Genomic DNA, 17377 nt, shown 5'->3' on the forward strand with positions numbered 1-17377 from the left:
ATATCTACAAGGGAGGAGTTCCATTTTCTTTCATGGTGTTACTTTTATTAAGTGTATTATGAAATGATTAAAAACCAAATTAAAGGGTTGGTGTGTTGCATAGACGCAGCCAGGGTCTTATTTGGGATCTGGCTTGTGTCTCAGCAGTTCCACTTTCCACCCAGCTCCCTAATGACCTGGGTAAAAGCAGCAGAAGATGGCACAAGTGTTTTAGCTACTGCCACCCATGCCGGAAATCAAGAAGCCCCTTGCTTCAGCTCGGTCCACTATTGGTGACTGTGGTCATCTGGGAGTGAATCAGTGGATGGAAAACCTGTCTCTTCCTATCTCCTTGGAACTCTTTCAAAATAAATAGTTTTTTTTTAAATTCTTCATATTAATGACTATCAAAAGTTCTTACAGCTCATGAGATCAAGTCAACTAATAAGAACACTGAAAATCATGAATTAATTAATACTACAATTTAAGAAGTGCTCCAGACTTGCCTTACAGCTAATGGGGTAGCTGGTTCAACCTTTGGCTTTTGCTTCTGGACAGCTTCTTCTTCATGCTTGCTTTTCCAGCCAAGCCAACCACTGAGAAGAAAGAAAATTTACAATAAAAGTAGAGGGACTTCTAGAATTTAAAGTGTAAACTCTTAAATGTAAGTTAAAACTAAGCTAGATACAGATCACAGACTTGTAAATTTAATTGTTATATAATTACCTGGCAGCATTAAATAAAGCAGAAGTGAGTTTACTTGCAACTGCTAGTGCAACATGAGATAATAATGGTTGTGTGCTTCCCTGAAAAGCAGAATATTTGAAAGAGAAGACTTAATAGCTTACAAATAAACATTCAACAAGGTTTACATTAAAAAGTCCTGAAAGGTTGTAAAGCCTGGACTAGTAGTACTTCCAGTCTCTTTCAGAGGGCACACTAAAAACTTTATTTTAGGAGCAATAGAAAATGTTAACTATAGTTTTAAAATGAAATCATTACTACTCTATTTTACCTTATTTAAAATAAATCCTAAATGAGGGTAATAAGACACCATTGTTCTAGCTGGGCTAAGCATTAAGGATTTCTTATGTACTCACAAAAGAGCCTCCCTCCACCTCTATTTCTTGCCTTCGCTTTTCAAATAAAAATAGAAAAACAGTCTGGACAATTCTGAGGCGGCTTTTTTGTAAGTGAGAAATAAGAACTGCCAAATCTAACACTTAATCTTTCCCTATTTTAGGAAATAATTTTCACCTCGTACAAACTATAGTTGGCAGCTTCTTTGGCCTTTAAAATTTCTCATGCATTCATATCCCTGGAGGGCTGACAACATTAACAACACTGAGCTTCTGACTAGTACATCAACAGGTGAAGACAACTCGGCTGCCAGAGAACTCAAGGCTTCAGAAATAAGAGGTTTGCTTCGCAGTGACTTTAGAACGGTTTTAATTAACCTGAAGAATTAAGAAGACTAACTGATCATATCTAATTTATACATAAGCTGAAAAGTCAAGAGCGGTTTGTTATAATTATTGATGAAATTCATACCTCTAGAGCATAGAAGAAGCCAGTAAATGGATTGGCTCCTACAGTGATGTACTGAGACATGGCAGGTGGACTATTTTTAATTGCTGCATTAAATCCACCAATATTGGAGGCAGTCTTCATTTGATCAAAGGGGGACAGAGTCATAATTCCTAATAAATGAAAAGAAAAAAACCTCATCATTTGAATGCACTTAAACAATACTGTCATTACGGATCATTAACATTTTGTTTCACTTCAATTTTAGGATGGACCAAGATTAACAAGTTGTGACATATGAACATAAATAAAATTTAACAGCTTCTGTTAATACAGAAGAGAGTATAAGTCACTACAAAATATTCAGAGGACAATCTGGGTATAAACCGAACCAAATTTAAAACTGGTTTTAATTTATTTTAACAAAATGGCTGATGGGTGCTTTCAATCTTTAACTCCAACTATATATATGCCTTATCACCACACAAGCCACACATGTGAATGCCAGAGTGAGCTACTTCGGGGGCAGGCATTTGGTTAAGACACTGGTTAAAATGCTTATGTTCCACACAAGGCTTGATATCATTATGTGGGCCATTCTTTTCAGCCTCGTGCTAATGAGAACTCTGGAAAGTAGCCCAGGGTGACTCAAGCAACTGGGTTCTTGTCTCTCATGTAGGCGATCTGGGCTAAGTTCCTGGCTCCTAGGTTTGGCACTCCAGAAACTGCAGGCTTCTGGAAAGAGATCAACAGAAAGAGACGGTATCTGTATGTGCCCTGTCTTTCTACCTCTTGATTTAAAAAATCGATTAAAGAAAAGGTACACAATAAAACAGTAGTGACTAAAGTGTCAAAAGCCAAAAATGCTAACTAAAAACAAATCCTTCATTTCTAACTGCCTCAATTCTTAAACAGTTCCTTCAGTACAAAAGTATTCCGTCCACCTATCTCCAACTCCATTGCCTTTACCTTAGGTAAACCTAAACTTCTCTCTGGCTTGAATTATTATTTTAAAAAATCTGCTTAATTAATTTTCAAGGCAGAATTATATTAAGAGGGAGATGAAGAGAAGTCTTCCACCTGCTGCCTTACTGCCTAAATGGCCACAAAGGCCAGTACTGGGTCAGGACAAACCTAGGAGCCAGGAGCTTCTTCTGGGTGTCCCATGTCAGGGGTGCAGAGGCCCAAGCCCTTGGATCTTCCTCTACTGCTTTCCCAGGAGAGCTGGAACTTGAACCAGAACCCATATGAAATGCTGTCATTGCAGACAAAGGCTTTAGCTGCTATGCCACAATGCTGGCTCCTTGCCTGAAATATTACAACATACTCCTAAGTGGTCTCCCTTGATTCCCACTACAATCCATTTTCTAAATAGCAACTAAAAGAGATATCTTCAAAAGCAAACCTTTATTCAGAATCGATTAGCAACACTTAATGTGTTTAGAATATAATTCAATTTTTTTTAATCCATATGCAGCAGCACTACAACAAACATTTTCAATCCAACATTTTATCTCCTTTCATTCTTTAGAGTTGATTCACATGACCTCTTTGCTTCTGGAACACTAAAGTCTTCAAGGTCCCTCGCCTTGCTGCTTCCTCTGCCTCGGAGGCTCTTCCACAGGTCTTCCCAGGGCAGGGGACTCCCTTCCAGGTCACTCTTCCCACAGGTCTTCCCAGGACAGGGGGGTCACTTTCAGGTCACTGCCCTGAAGATGCTTTTCCTCCCTTTTCTGCCTACAGTTCCTCTGGTGATTTTCCTCATGACACTGACTAACATTCTGATATTATATATATTCACTTAGCCTTGTTATTTTTCTTCCTTTCACTAGTATCAAGGCTTCATCAGGGCAGGGGTCCTCTCTGACTTGTATTTCTAGCGCCTACGTTATCACACAGGACAACACAGGTAGTCATTCACTCACTGAATGAATTAATCAGGCTTTACATCAAGATGTACACACCTTAAGTTTACTGTACATTTTGTTTTCAATTAGAGGTTGGAAATATGTGAACAGAAGAATAATTTCTATCCAATCATTTTCCCCAGCCAGTTTTAATATTCCAATGTTTAATGATCAGATCGGGGAAGCTCACTGAACTGAACTCAACACTTTGGAATTTTGTGGCTTTTTTAAAATTAAATTTTATTTAGATTACAGGTCTAGAGAGAGAGGGAGAAAAATCTTCCTTTCACTGGCTAACTCCCCAAATGCCTGAAAAAGCTGGGGCTGAGTCGGGCTGAACTCAGGAGTCTTCAATGTCACTGGGGTCTCCTACATGGTGGCAGGGACCCAAGTACGAGGGCCATCTTTTGAAGCTTTCCCAGATGTGTTATCAGGGAGCTAAATCAGAATGCGGTAGGCAGTGTGATAACCAGCTGGCCTATCACTCTGGTATCATTTTATTGCATATTTATGTTATCGGAAAAAAAAAGACACACTGAAATATTGATAAAGAATTATAGAGTACTTCACCTAAGAATGATGCCGTGAAAAGCCCATGGCAGATACGTTCCCTTAACCCCTCTGGAGCATTCACATCCCTCCTCTTATTGGCTGCTCTCTCTCAGGGAGCAGGTGCACAGATGATGCTGGATTCCTATTTGGTTTACACAGCAGTAAGCCCCAGTAGGAGACCAAGGACGGAAAGAACAGTCAGGACTGTATTGCCCTTGCAGTCTCCCTAAAAGTTCACTACGGCCCTTGGTCAAAACCCATACTGCTCACAAGGCACTAATTCCATTAATTGTCATCAAGTTCTGGAATACTCCCTGCTCTCACCTTCTAAGGCCTAGGAATGCTTACAAGCTTGGCTGCTCAGAAAACTACAGGGGCCCGGTGCAGTAGCCTAGCAGCTAAAGTCCTTGCCTTGCACACACCAGAATCCCATATGAGGACCAGTTCTAATCTGAGCAGCCCTACTTCCCATCCGGGTCCCTCTTGTGGCCTGGGAAAGCAGTGGAGGACGGCCCAAAGCCTTGGGACCCTGCACCCATGTGGGAGACCTGGAAGAGGGTTCTGGCTCCTGGCTTCAGATCAGTGCAGCTATGGCGATTGTGGCCACTTGGGGAGTGAATAAGTGGATGGAAGATCTTGCTCACTGTCTCTCTTCCTGTCAATATATCTAACTTTCCAATAAAAATAAATCTTTAAATCTTAAAAAAAAAAAAGTGCCCGGCGCCGTCGCCTAGCAGCTAAAGTCCTCGCCTTGCAAGTACCAGGATCCCATATGAGCGCCGGTTCTCACCCTGGCAGCCCCACTTCCCATCCAGCTCCCTGCTTGTGGCCTGGGAAAGCAATCGAGGATGGCCCAAAGTCTTGGGACCCTGTACCTGTGTGGGAGACACAGAAGAGCTCCTGGCTCCTGGCTTCAGATTGGCTCAGCACCAGCCATTGCGTTCACCTGGGAAGTGAATCATCAGAGGGAAGATATTTCTCTGTCTCTCCTCCTCTCTCTATATATCTGACTTTGTAATAAAAATAAATCTTTGAAAAAAAAGCAAACTTCAGTGTACTATTCCTTGAGGTTTCCTCCTTTAACTAATCTTTATTTAAATAAATAGTTTCTCGTATATAAGTAAACCTCCCTTCAACTGCCACATTTCAAGTGTTCCACCTATCTTGGGTTTAAAACTCATAAAATGCACCTTTGGAAAAATTGAAAAGAGCTGGCTGTGACATTCTGATTGAGAAAAGGCTATTACATACTTGATAGTATAAAATTCTTTTCATGAAAACATTATCTCTCTATAAAAAAATACATATTATATACGAATTTACACACACTCATACACAACTCCAAATAGTCATTAAGGATATTTGCCAAGAGGCCAATATATCTCTGGATAGTATAAATTAGAAGACTTTTTTTTTTCTTTTTCCATGTACACATTTATGTAGTATTTGAATTTCTTGACAAGCATTTATTATATTGTTAAGCAAAAATGCATTTTTAAGTAACATTTTTTCCCTTTCTACTCACATTTTTACTATCTTAATTCAGAAACACATTACTTTTTAAAAAATCTGTAATAAACAAAGTGGCTTTATTCTATTATTAAATTTCCAGAAATATGATACAATATTAAATTACTTTAATAATGGAGCAAGATGGATAAGTCTTTAAAAAACTGTGTTGAGTTGAAAAAGACACAAAAGGCATTAATGTGTGGAGTTTCGGATGGTTCCACATGCACAAATCAATAAACCTGATATCAACCTATCAACCTATCAAATGAAGGATGAAAATCATGACATTGTTTCATGATAAAATTTATTTTAATGATACAGTTCCTTAGGCTCTAGAATTTCCCTGCCCCCTCCCCTAGTTGCCTCCCCCCACTGATTTCCTCTATGTTATTACAATCGTAGAGTCCTGCAGAAGCAGTCATAACTTCATCATTCTGCTATTTAACTGTATCCTGACATTGCGGGTATGGACAGCAGAGAGAAACTCTTCTTAAATGATTTATAGATTGTGTAAGAGCCCCAGGTTCTGCGCTCGGCTCCTGCATTCCAGTCTCTATATTGCCACCAAGGTCAATTTTTTAACAGGCAAATGTGAGAGGTTCTCTTGCTCCAAATTCCTCAATGGTTTTCTATATTGCTAGGAGAAAAATTCTAAATGAAAATACTTAGCCATTCCTCTAAATGCTATACTAAACCTTTCAGAATCTGACTGCTCTCTACATACTGGACTTCATTCTTGTCAGTTAGCCTTGCCACTCACTGTTTGTTCAGCACACTATGCACTTTTACCCTGACACTTCTGTACACGTTGGCTAGGTCTGCGTCAACCTCTACTCACTCCTTCAACTGTAGGCTGACATCAACCTCCTGTTCTCTTATCCCCTCAACGCTAGGGGCATGCTCCTCTGCTACCACTCTGTTGGCATACTTCTCTACTCTAGTAATTGTGAAATTAAAGCTCACATTTTCGGATAACAGGGATCATGTCTATCCATCTCTATATTCTTGATATCTAATACAATAAGCTCTCAAAAGGTAGCTGCAACAAGCAAAAAGCTTTTATTTATGTTCTCATTTAAAGGTTAAACTTTAAAAGACCTTACATGGTCACTATATGGACAAAATAAAAACCACAAAATCCTTCTGTTGTTGCTATTAAATTCTTTAGAAGAGTAGCTACAGCTTCTTAAAGACATAAGCCTAACTTTCAAATGTCCCTCTAAATGCAATGCATTTCTTCACGTAAGAGTAACTATTCATTTCTAATACACAGCATATGGTCATCAAAAGGTGTAAGAAGTAACTGCAAAAATTTGAACTGGTAAGGCTTACCAATGCTTGCATGATCAATAATAGTGTCAATATCTTGTAAACCCCACTTCTTATAAGCCAAGGGTGGTGGCTGTATGTGTTCATTGCCTGATGCTGTAGCTGTCAGGGAAAAAGTAGATAATCCAAACTAAATTATAACAGAAAAAACGAAGTGTTACAAAAATGATAATACAAAAATTCATTATTCCAAATTTCAATGTATGAGCCAAAATAATGAAAACAAGGAATAAAGTAAGATTTATGTTAAGACAATATACATAAGGATACACTTAAAACAGTGGGTTATCACAAGAGACTTTTAAACTGACAGGAGGATTTAAAAACGAAAACCCTGAAGTGGAGAAACTCTGGGTACAGCATCTGGTGCCTTTACTCACTGACAAACTAAAACCCTGACACCCATGGCAGAGCACACATACAGCCAGGTGTTAAAGCGAGGCAACTGGGGCCAGACACAAAAGGAACATGCTAACAGTAAAGTGACAGCACTGCCAAAATGTGTAAAGAAAGGCCAGTCTTTAACCTCAGTCCCTCCATCTCGTGAATAACAGAAGGAAAAGCAAAGCCATCACCTCTCACCACGGGTTCATGCACAAGCTCCACACTACATATTAGAATGATACTGAAATCTGTTTATTCTGGAAAACTTTAATAAGCGTATGACAAAAATAGAACTTTCTAAAACTACAGATTTAAAATTTAAGTCAAGAAAAGAAAACCTTCTTGCAAGCAGAAATAAATACCGCAACAATTTGTGGCTAAATAATCAGAACTCTTACAATCAGAAAGCACTAAAGGGACTACTAACTTCCTAGGAGATAAAATGACTTTATAATCTTACACAGGACAGACAGAAAATCAAAAATGGTGAAAAAGTGAATGACTGATAACACCAATTTATGCTACATAATTAGCTATATTTAGATTTTTCTTTTAACTAATAGAATTCTTATTACTAGTCTCTTTGGATTATTTTAAATGTTCTTAATGGAGCTTATGGCGGGTTAAATTTGAGTAATTAAATATTATGAAAACATTGAATATGGTGAAATGCAACATTCTTCTCCAAAGATAGCATCAGAATGTAAACTAAGAGTGATATCAGAACTCTTGACTGTGCAGTCTTCACGCCTAAGTCAACAACAATGGAGTTTCATACATACAGACCTCCTGCTTTCCTCTACTCAGAACAGTTCCAAATGAGCATAAAGGAGCTGATATGGACTTCCAGCTGGTACTGCTACTAAAAAAATTATCCCCTCCCCCCCACTTGCTTCTTTCTCCTTGTAAGCAGAGCAATGCAGAATTATCATAAAGTACTCTCATTTCTGCAGCAGTAGGGTATTTTTAGCACTGGTTTGGAAGACATACTTAGAAGACATATTTAACTCTACAAACAGGTCACATTAAATAAAACAAGCATCAGCAGTTAAACATTTCTTGCAAAAAAAATTTACCTTTTGCTACCTGATTTCTGCAAGCACGAAGTGATTGAAAAAGGCTAAATCCATCAATAGTCACAATGGCACCTGGATATAAGATACTTAACTCTTCATTCTATTTACAAAGTGGAAAACAACACATTTTCTTAAACAGACATGCCACATACGCATTTCTAATAACTCCTGAATGTCAAAATAAGGGAATATAAAATAAACCATCAACCATTCAATACACAAAGCAGAGGCAAGCAATCAAACAGTAAAATTAAATGGAATATCAATTTTAGAATGCTTTTTGGACAGACTTCAAAATTCTCAATGTGAGTTTTTATACATGGTGAATAATGCTTTTAGGAAAAATGGTTAATAGTACTATTAATAATAATGCCAGAATTTATTTCTTCTGCTATGGAAATTCTGACAACTTCAAATTAAAAATAATATACATGACACCATACCTTTGCCTGTATCACTAGTAAATTCTAAAAATAACAAACTTTTATTGACTTGTAACTAAAGTATTATACTGGGATGTAAATTCTGAAACTTCAACGTCAAGACGCTTGTGACCTACACTGATATGCTTGCATCCAGTATCTGTCTCTGGCACTTGACTTCAGCTTCCTGCCAATATCCACCCTAGTGTAGCAGCAAGAAGTAGCTCCAGTGGATGAGTCCTTGCCACCCACATGGGAGCTGTAGGCTGAGTTCCTAGATTCTGACTGTTGCCTGGTTATGTCTCAGCTGCAATGGGCATTTGAGAAGTAAATCAGCAGATGAGGATTCTGTCTCTTAAATTGTTTCTTTTCTTTTTAAGTGTCTTATTGTAGCAGGAAACATAATATTTCATAAATAAAAGCAAAAAATGATACTCTATTACAAACAGATTGTAGTTCTAGAATACAACAGTATGGATAACTGCTCCACAAATGATAATTTTAAGCTTCCAACCAATAAAGGGAAAAATGTTTCAGAGTAATGTCATTGCCACTTTGAACAAAGCTTTTTATAATACCTGTTCAGTCACGCCAGGATGCCGGGGGATTTCATAGGTCCTGCATTTAAGCTGAAGCACTGGGTCCTCGTTCAAAAGCTGTGCAAGCAAGAGCACACCGTTCTAGAAGGAAGCAGGGAAGGGCCTTGCTTATTTTCTCACCAACAACACAGCTCAACCAAAAGGTTGGGCCAGGCAGAGATTACAGTTTCCCCCCAAATTTTCCATGGATAAAGGTAATCTCTTTCTAGGAAAACAACAGGTACTCTTCTATTTATGTTCTACCAGAAAATTTCACCACCTGTTCCAGCCTCTACCCTAATAAGACATTAATATCTTTCCAACCAACAAGTATGAAGTCACCAACTAGTTTAATGGAGTTGCACAACTATTACAGACAATGAGAGTTCACTATCTGCTGAAAACTCAACTCACCTCGGTATAGAAACGTACGTAACCTGAAGTAAAACCCACCACTATGCAGGTCCAATCAGGACGTCCAGTGGAACTCCTGTTACAACAAAATTTATGATCTTAACAGCTCATAAATCAAAGGACAGAAAGCAGGTAATTTCTATTTTGGCTCCTTACCTCTTTTGGCTTGCTAGTGGGATACACAGAGCACTAGTTACACATTCCCTAAAAAGAAATATAAAAATCACATGCTTACCAACTGAATCAGTCAATGATGTGTATTGGTCTACAATCTGATATTAAAGGATAATCTATGGTGATGACCTCTGTGGATCAGTTATATTTAATGCATAACTAGATATACACTATTAGGGGCTATAAAACTCATTCAGATAAATATAATGCTACATTCATTAGTGATTAATAGAAGAGAATATCTTTCATTCTGTATTGTCATTAAAAGCAAGAAAGTAAAGAATATAAAAGTTTACTTTCACAATTGATTGTATGCAGAACTGAGAAAATGGCTGTCATTTTCTACCATCCCATTCTCATCTGAATTAGTTAATGACTTTGGTTTATCTACCTGATTAAGGGCAGGGGCTATGCAGTGGGGAGAGGAACTGCCAGTCATAGCACATGCAAATTGGACATCTTAAAGGTCCATGTTTTAGGGACTTACTGTATTTCAAATATCTGTCTTCTTATTTTATATTTTGCAGAAATTGTCCCCAGTAATCGACAAGTTACTTTTAATTAGGGGAAAACAGTGGGAAGGATGGGGGGATAGAGAGGGTGGAAGAGGACATCCTTGAGCCTAAGGAACTATATCATGAAAAATAAAAACATAAAACAACAATAACTAAAAAGTAAAAGCTCATGAAAAATGGAATTAAAATGTAAGTTTATTCTTGTGCAGAAAATTCTGAAATCCATGCACATGAGGGTGTCTTCAAATCACTGCTAGAAAGCCGGGGAATATAGAGGAGACACTGTGGAATATTTTAGTATAATAATAGGAAATAATACACTGAAGTAAGCATCAAGAAGAGTTCCCTTTTTTCCTTATAAAGATATATCTATTTTTATTGGAAAGGCCAATTTAGAGGAAAACAGATAAAGATCTTCTATCCACTGGTTCACTCCCCAAAAGGCCACAATGGCCAGAGCTGAGTCAATCCAAAGCCAGGAACCAGAAGCTCTTTCCAGATCTCCTACACAGGAGACAGGGTCCCAAGGCCTTGAGCTGTCCTCTGCTGCTTTCCCAGGCCACAAGCAGGGACCTGGATGGGAAGTGGAGAAGTCGAGTTATGAATCGGTGCCTGTATGGATCCTGGTGCATTCAAAGCAAGGATTTAGCCACTGAACCATCATGTCGGGTCAAGAAGAGCTCTCTTTTAACCCCTCTATCCAGCTCTAAGTAGCTGAAGATGGAAAAAGAGATCTTGGTTCCCATTTGGCAGAGGGAGAGTGAGTTAAGTTCAGATCTTAAGGCTTAAAATCCAGTACCAATTCTGATAAAAACAAGTATCTGGGGGCTGGCATCATGGTACAATGGGTTAAGCTTCTACCTGTGATACATAGTTCAAGTCCTATTTAGAATCCCAGCTGCTCCACTTCCAATCCAGCTCTCGGCTAATGCACCTGGGAAAGCAGAGAGAGATGGTCCAAGTGCTTGGGCTGCTGCCACCCATATGGGAAACTCAGATGAAGACTCTGGCTCCTGGCCTTGGCCTGGCTCAGCCTCAGCAATTGCGGCCATTTGGGGAGTGAACCTTTAGGTTAAAAACCTCTCTCCATTTCTCTTTCTCTGAGTATTTCAAATAAAGTATTCTCGAGGACAAAGCCAGAATAAAATAGTGGCTGACAAGATTCACTACTCTGTAGCCCCTCTCCCAAGGCTTGCATCTGACTGAATTTTTAAGAATGACTTCATCACTCATTCCCCAAATTTAATTCCCAGAAATTAAATGTCTTTAAAACGCTTAAACTAAATGACCTAAGGAGAGATATTATAATTTATTTTGAAAATAGCAGAAAGCACCTACAATGTTGCAGGTATGCAGTGAATGCTTCCACCTCATTGCTACTGATCTGAACTCAGTCTGGAGAAGCAGCAATGTGGCAAACTGAGCCAAGATCCTGCCCGTGACACCGGCATCTGATGTCAGAGCTCTGGCTCAAGTTCACACTGCTGTGTTTCTGATCCTGCTTCTTGTGAATGTGGTTGGAAAAGCAGTGGAGGATAGCCCAGATAATATGAGCTCCAGTATCTACACAAATGACCTGGCTGAAACTCTGGGCTCCTTACACTTTGCCTCTCTCTCTCTCTCTTTCTGTCACTCTCTCCTTGAAATAAATAAATAAATCTTAAAAACCTTAAAAACAAAAAGTATAGAGGACTACTCATTCTGATCAGTGTTTAGCCATAAAAATGTAACTGAAATAGATTTCAGCTCAAGGTTACCGCCTTGAGCTGTTCCGTGATGTAACTACAACAGACAGAGTTCATGGTTTTCAAAGTTTCATAGAACCAGTAGAAAACCTGAACATATCAACTTGCATTTCTGAAGCATTTATGGGATTTAAGAATTAATGTGCCACTGCCCCCTTTACGTGTAAGCCAAATACTCAACACAGAGAGGACAATTACTGCTAGTGACGTTTTTGGATAAAAAAAAAAATCAGTAATGGCAAGCAGAGGGAAAGATACATAAAAAAAGTATTTTATGAAATTATTTGTGAACTTTCCCTTAAAATTTTCTTCAAGCTTGATTTTTTTCAAAGATAACATGATAGACAATCTGCTACCTCAACCATTCTCTGCAATTTCTACCGATGGGATATATATTTATATTTACTAATTCCAAATAATGAAACTTCCTAGTAAGTTCACTTACAAGCCAATGTTAGACATATATTTAATACAGAGAGAAAAACAATTTAACTGGCACCTACCCTTCTTCAACATTTAAAGAACCACTCCAACCAACTGCAAACTGCATTTCTTCCTTTCCTTTATCACTGTACTTCCATTTTGCTGAAAAAAAAATTAAGACAACATATTAAATAATTTTAAATTAAGATATACTAAACAGTAATTTATAAAATTTATTGTTTGTCTTCAAAATGATAAATGTAAATTTTAATGGCTCTTCAATCCCAAAAAGGTCAGATATCATATGTTTGTTCTAATAATATAATGATATCAAATCTAGAGATATCATATGTGAATCTTACTCTATGTTAATCAATGTTACTTCATATTTGCTAATGTAACAAGAACTTGTGATGTAATTCATTAATTAACCATCCATAAAAGGTGGATTGTTTATCACCAGCTGAGATAGTCAGTATATAACTGTTATTGGTACGGCCCATAAACAACAAAGGTCCAGTCCTCACTGTACCTACATTAGGGCCCCAGGATACAGGAATTAACCCACAATGAAAAGTTATTCTCCTACATGGCTGGGAGACACTCCAGTGGAAGTGTGAAGCACTTGGGAAAACTCACGGTGGACACACATTATGAACCTAGAGAGGAGAACAGAGGAGAGGGGAGGGGAGGGAATATGGGGAGGGGTAGGGAAGAGCCCACCGCCAACTAAATTGTATCAAAAAAAAATAAAAAAAGTTGATGGCTCTGTATTAACTCTCTCAGGACTATCTATAGGTAAATACACAATAAAGTTCAAAATTGTATAAGATTAAAATAAAAAAAAAACCCTAGTCTCCTATGCCTAGACATCGCCCCAGTTAAGCCCATGTAATACAGTCACAGTTCTTATTTTATCTTATTTTTAACATTGTTCACATAGTTGAGTGGGATGTATGCCCATGTGGGTCTCTCAATCAGGTAGGGAGGATGGAGGAAGGTGCGTGGGACAAATGTCTCTGTTTTCTTCACAAGGGAGAAGGGAAGAGGGTCACTCCTTGCTGTCAAACTATAACAGCATTTAAGCGTGAGGGACAGTCATTTGATGCACCTTAGAGATCCCAATCTGCAAAAGAATATTCCAAGGGTGTTACTTAAATGGTCTTAATAGTTCTGAAAAGTCCTAAGCTTAGAAATAACATGCATCAGGGTTGAAAAAAATCTTTCCAAGGTCTACTGACTGACCAAGTCCACCTCACCGTATATTGATAGACTCAGGCATTTGTTGCAAAGCTTGGCCAGGAGGGACTCCCAATCTGTTCTGCTTTCCATCGTCTGACAAGGCACTAGACATCCTCTGCTGGCTTACATGAGGTAGCTGATGTGTCCCCCATGTATATCGGGGGATGCTGTGTACTGCACAGGTATCAGCAACTGAGGAGGCCCAGTCCCGATACAGGTACTCCAAGGTTGGACCACAAATCTTATAATATTCCTTGTGGCTGAGGATTGAATCCATTGTTCTAATTTGGGAGATCCCCAAGAAACCTCACCTGGGATGACCTAAAACTTGACTCTTGTATGTACCAGCTAATGCAAGGTCAGGTTTAGTCACCTGTACCATTCAATGCACATGCTGGTGGATGCAGCTGCCTGGTCAGTTCCACCCCTATCCTGATCTGTCTTGCAAACTGAGGGGTGCTATGGCCTAACCCAGCCCACCTACTACAGGCCTGGTCTTCATGCACTTCAATGGGTGCTACAGTCTCGTCAGGGCCACCTCCAATACCTACATGAGGCCCACTCGAAGGCACGATTTTTCAAGTGTCAGCATGTGCTGCAGCCTAGCCGTATCCATTCTGCATCTCATCTGGCTCTTGTGCACATCCATGGGAGTTCCAGCTTAGCTCAGCCTGAGCTGCTTTCAGATCTGGCCCACAGCTATGCTTACGGGTGCTGCCACCTTAACTAGCCTGGCCTGACCCCAACCGTCGGCTCTCATGCTCACTAGCGAGAGCTGCAGCCCAGCAGGGGAGTGCCCACAGTTCTGCTAGACACACTCCCAGCCCTGGATCTTGAGCCTGCCAGGTTCTTACAGAATAAAATTATTAATTCCTATGTACCACCTTATAAATTCTATTTGCCATACTACTTTTGTCTTCAGATGATGGAGAACATCTTTTCTATTAGATTCATGCTACTACTAGATGGTAAAATCTGTTTATAAGTTCATTCCATAGCTGTTTTATGTTACTTTGATCAGCTAAATTTTTCACATCTTATCTATCCCTTAAGTCTTCATTAAAAAAAAAAGATTAGTTCTGTTATTTGGAAGGTAGACTATATATAGAGAGAGACAAAGATTTGCTGGCTACAACACCAGGGGTTGGGCCTCTGAAGCAAGAAGCCAGGAGATCCTTCCTGGTCTCTTACGGGTGCAGTGACCTGAGAACTGGGCCATCTTCCACTGATTTTCCAGACACATTAGCAGGACATTGTATTGAAAGTGGAGTAGCTAGCATTTGAATCAGTACCCATGTGGGATACTGGTGCTACAGACGGCAACTTCATCCTCTACGCTACCGAACTGATGCCCCCAAATGTTTATTCTAATCTTCAACAAAAATTATGAGTTTAAAACTATCTTCAAAATAGAAAACTGCTAATCTATATTATAAGTGCAAAAATTATAGTTGAAAATCATATCACTCGTATTAATACTGTTAAGGGCTTGGTGACTGCCCTTTGAAAAGAACTGGGCAATACCCAGCACTGCCTTTGAAATGGCACAAAGAGAAAGCTAAAATAAGAAAATGAAAAAAAGCAAAGGAAGAAAGGAAACTATAAAGGAAATAAGTAAGAGGAAAGAAGGAAGGAGGGTAAGGATTTAGGAAATTTTATATGTAATACCAAAATTACAGATGCTACTGCATAAATGCATGCAATAGGAATGACATTTTTTCTACCTAATTTTCTATTTTATTCAATACATTAAAGACGAGTTAAAAGAATATAGTACTTACACACTAGAAACACAGCCTTCTGCTCCCGAGCTATAACCATAAGATCACTGGTTGGAGATAAGGATAACACACAGTCCTGAAGCCAGAAAGTTTTCTGTGCTTTGCAAGCATTCCCTTCTTCCTACGGATAAAACAACAATTATTGTATACATAAAAACAAAGTTCTCCACTCTACTTGTTCAGACTGAAGAAGAGGGAAGAAAAAAAAGAAAAAGAAAATTTTCCCAGTTCTTTAATATAGTTTACAATAACGTTTATCAAAACATGTCAAAGATGATCAACAAACAATATCTATCACAAATCTTATTTGAATATCAATACATGTTTTAAAATATAAACTAACTTAAAATAGCAAGGTACTAAAAGAATGCTATGTAGGGAATCACTTAAGAATGATTTAGTATTGAACAATTTAGTATTGAACAAGTTAGCAAATAATCCTATTGAGAGAGATGAATCTGTTAACTACAGTTAGACAGCAAACAAAAAATCATTTTTATTATGATTATAGGACTGATAAAAGTGTTTAATAAAATGTGATGCCTCTTTCTTTTTATTTGAGTTGCAAAGTGTTTTTTTTAATTTAGTGTATAGGTAAATTTCCATTATTAAAAAAATTTCAGGCCTGGCGTAGTAGCCTAGTGGCTAAAGTCCTTGCCTTGCACGTGCTGGGATCCCATATGGCCACTGGTTCTAATCCCACCAGCTTTGCTTGCCATCCAGCTCCCTGCTTGTGGCTTTGGAAAGCAGTTGGGGACGGCCCAAAGTCTTGGGACCCTATACCCATGTGGGAGACCCGGAAGAAGTTCCTGGATCCTGGCTTCGGATCGGTATAGCATCGGCCGTTGTGCTCACTTGGGGAGTGAATCATCGGATCGGACTGAAGATCTTCCTCTCTGTCTCTCTTCCTCTCTGTATATCTGACTTTCCAATAAATAAATAAATCTTAAAAAAAAAAAAAAGAGTATGATCTGCAATCACAGATTCACAATAGTTAAGACATGGAATCAACCCAGATGCCAATCAACTAAGGAATGGATAAGAAATTGTGGTAAATCTACTTGATGGAATACTACTTTGCCAGAGGAATAAAATTTTATCATTTGCAACAAATGGTCCCAGCTGGAAACCATTATGCCTAGTAAAATAAGCCAGTTCTAAAAGCACAAATATCTTACGTTTTCTTTAAGACAACCAATAAGTACTACAACATACACATATATACAAAAATCAAAAATATATAACACATATATAAATATATATGAACTATACAAAGTAGACTAGGCTGAAATGTTTTCTTGTTCTTAATCTCACCATAGGAGTTTACATAAATCTTTACTCCATGAACATGTCTTGGTTTCTTAGCATACAGTGTTCCGATTTTTTTCTTCCAACCTATTTTCAATTTTCCCCAATTTAATATTGACATAAGGTAAATACTTTGGAGAGGGTTTTAGAAACTGATTATTCTGGAGGCCAGTGCTGTGGCAGAGCATGCTATTCCTCCATCTGTGGTGTTTGCACCCCATATGGGTGTCATTTCAGTGGTGCTACTTTGGATCCAGCTCCCATATGTTAATATGGGAAACAGGCAGAGGACGGCCCAAGTGCTTGGGCCCTATATCAATAAGGGAGACCTAGAAGAAGCTCCTGGCTCCCAGCTTTGCACCAGCCCAATTCTGGCTGGTGCAGCCATTTTGAGAGTGAATCAGCAGATTTCTGTGTGTCTCTTCCTTCTCTCTGTAACTCTGTCTTTCAACGAAAACATATAGATAAATAAATATTTAGGAGAAAAAAAGAAAACAAAACTGTTTATT

The 17377-nt window shown here is 38.6% G+C and overlaps 1 protein-coding gene and 1 non-coding gene across 2 annotated transcripts in view; both read right to left on the reverse strand.

Moving 5' to 3' along the window:
- Positions 1-17377, reverse strand: part of RAB3GAP2 (RAB3 GTPase activating non-catalytic protein subunit 2) — an 80130-nt gene that overhangs the window by 34967 nt on the left and 27786 nt on the right. The window contains exons 3-12 of the mRNA XM_040985703.1: positions 15561-15681; positions 12618-12699; positions 9837-9884; positions 9681-9756; positions 9267-9368; positions 8267-8366; positions 6810-6908; positions 1531-1679; positions 706-785; positions 486-575 (exon numbers count right to left, since the gene is read on the reverse strand). Coding sequence (XP_040841637.1) covers positions 486-575; positions 706-785; positions 1531-1679; positions 6810-6908; positions 8267-8366; positions 9267-9368; positions 9681-9756; positions 9837-9884; positions 12618-12699; positions 15561-15681 — 947 coding nt within the window. The remainder of the gene's footprint in view (positions 1-485; positions 576-705; positions 786-1530; positions 1680-6809; positions 6909-8266; positions 8367-9266; positions 9369-9680; positions 9757-9836; positions 9885-12617; positions 12700-15560; positions 15682-17377) is intronic.
- LOC121160141 lies at positions 3498-3627 on the reverse strand. Its single transcript, XR_005884501.1, has one exon. It is a non-coding gene; the product is annotated as a small nucleolar RNA SNORA36 family (small nucleolar RNA).

This window comes from Ochotona curzoniae, unplaced genomic scaffold (genome assembly GCF_017591425.1).
Source record: "Ochotona curzoniae isolate NIBS_2020 unplaced genomic scaffold, NIBS_Ocur_1.0 contig_430, whole genome shotgun sequence".
Lineage (NCBI taxonomy): Eukaryota > Metazoa > Chordata > Mammalia > Lagomorpha > Ochotonidae > Ochotona > Ochotona curzoniae.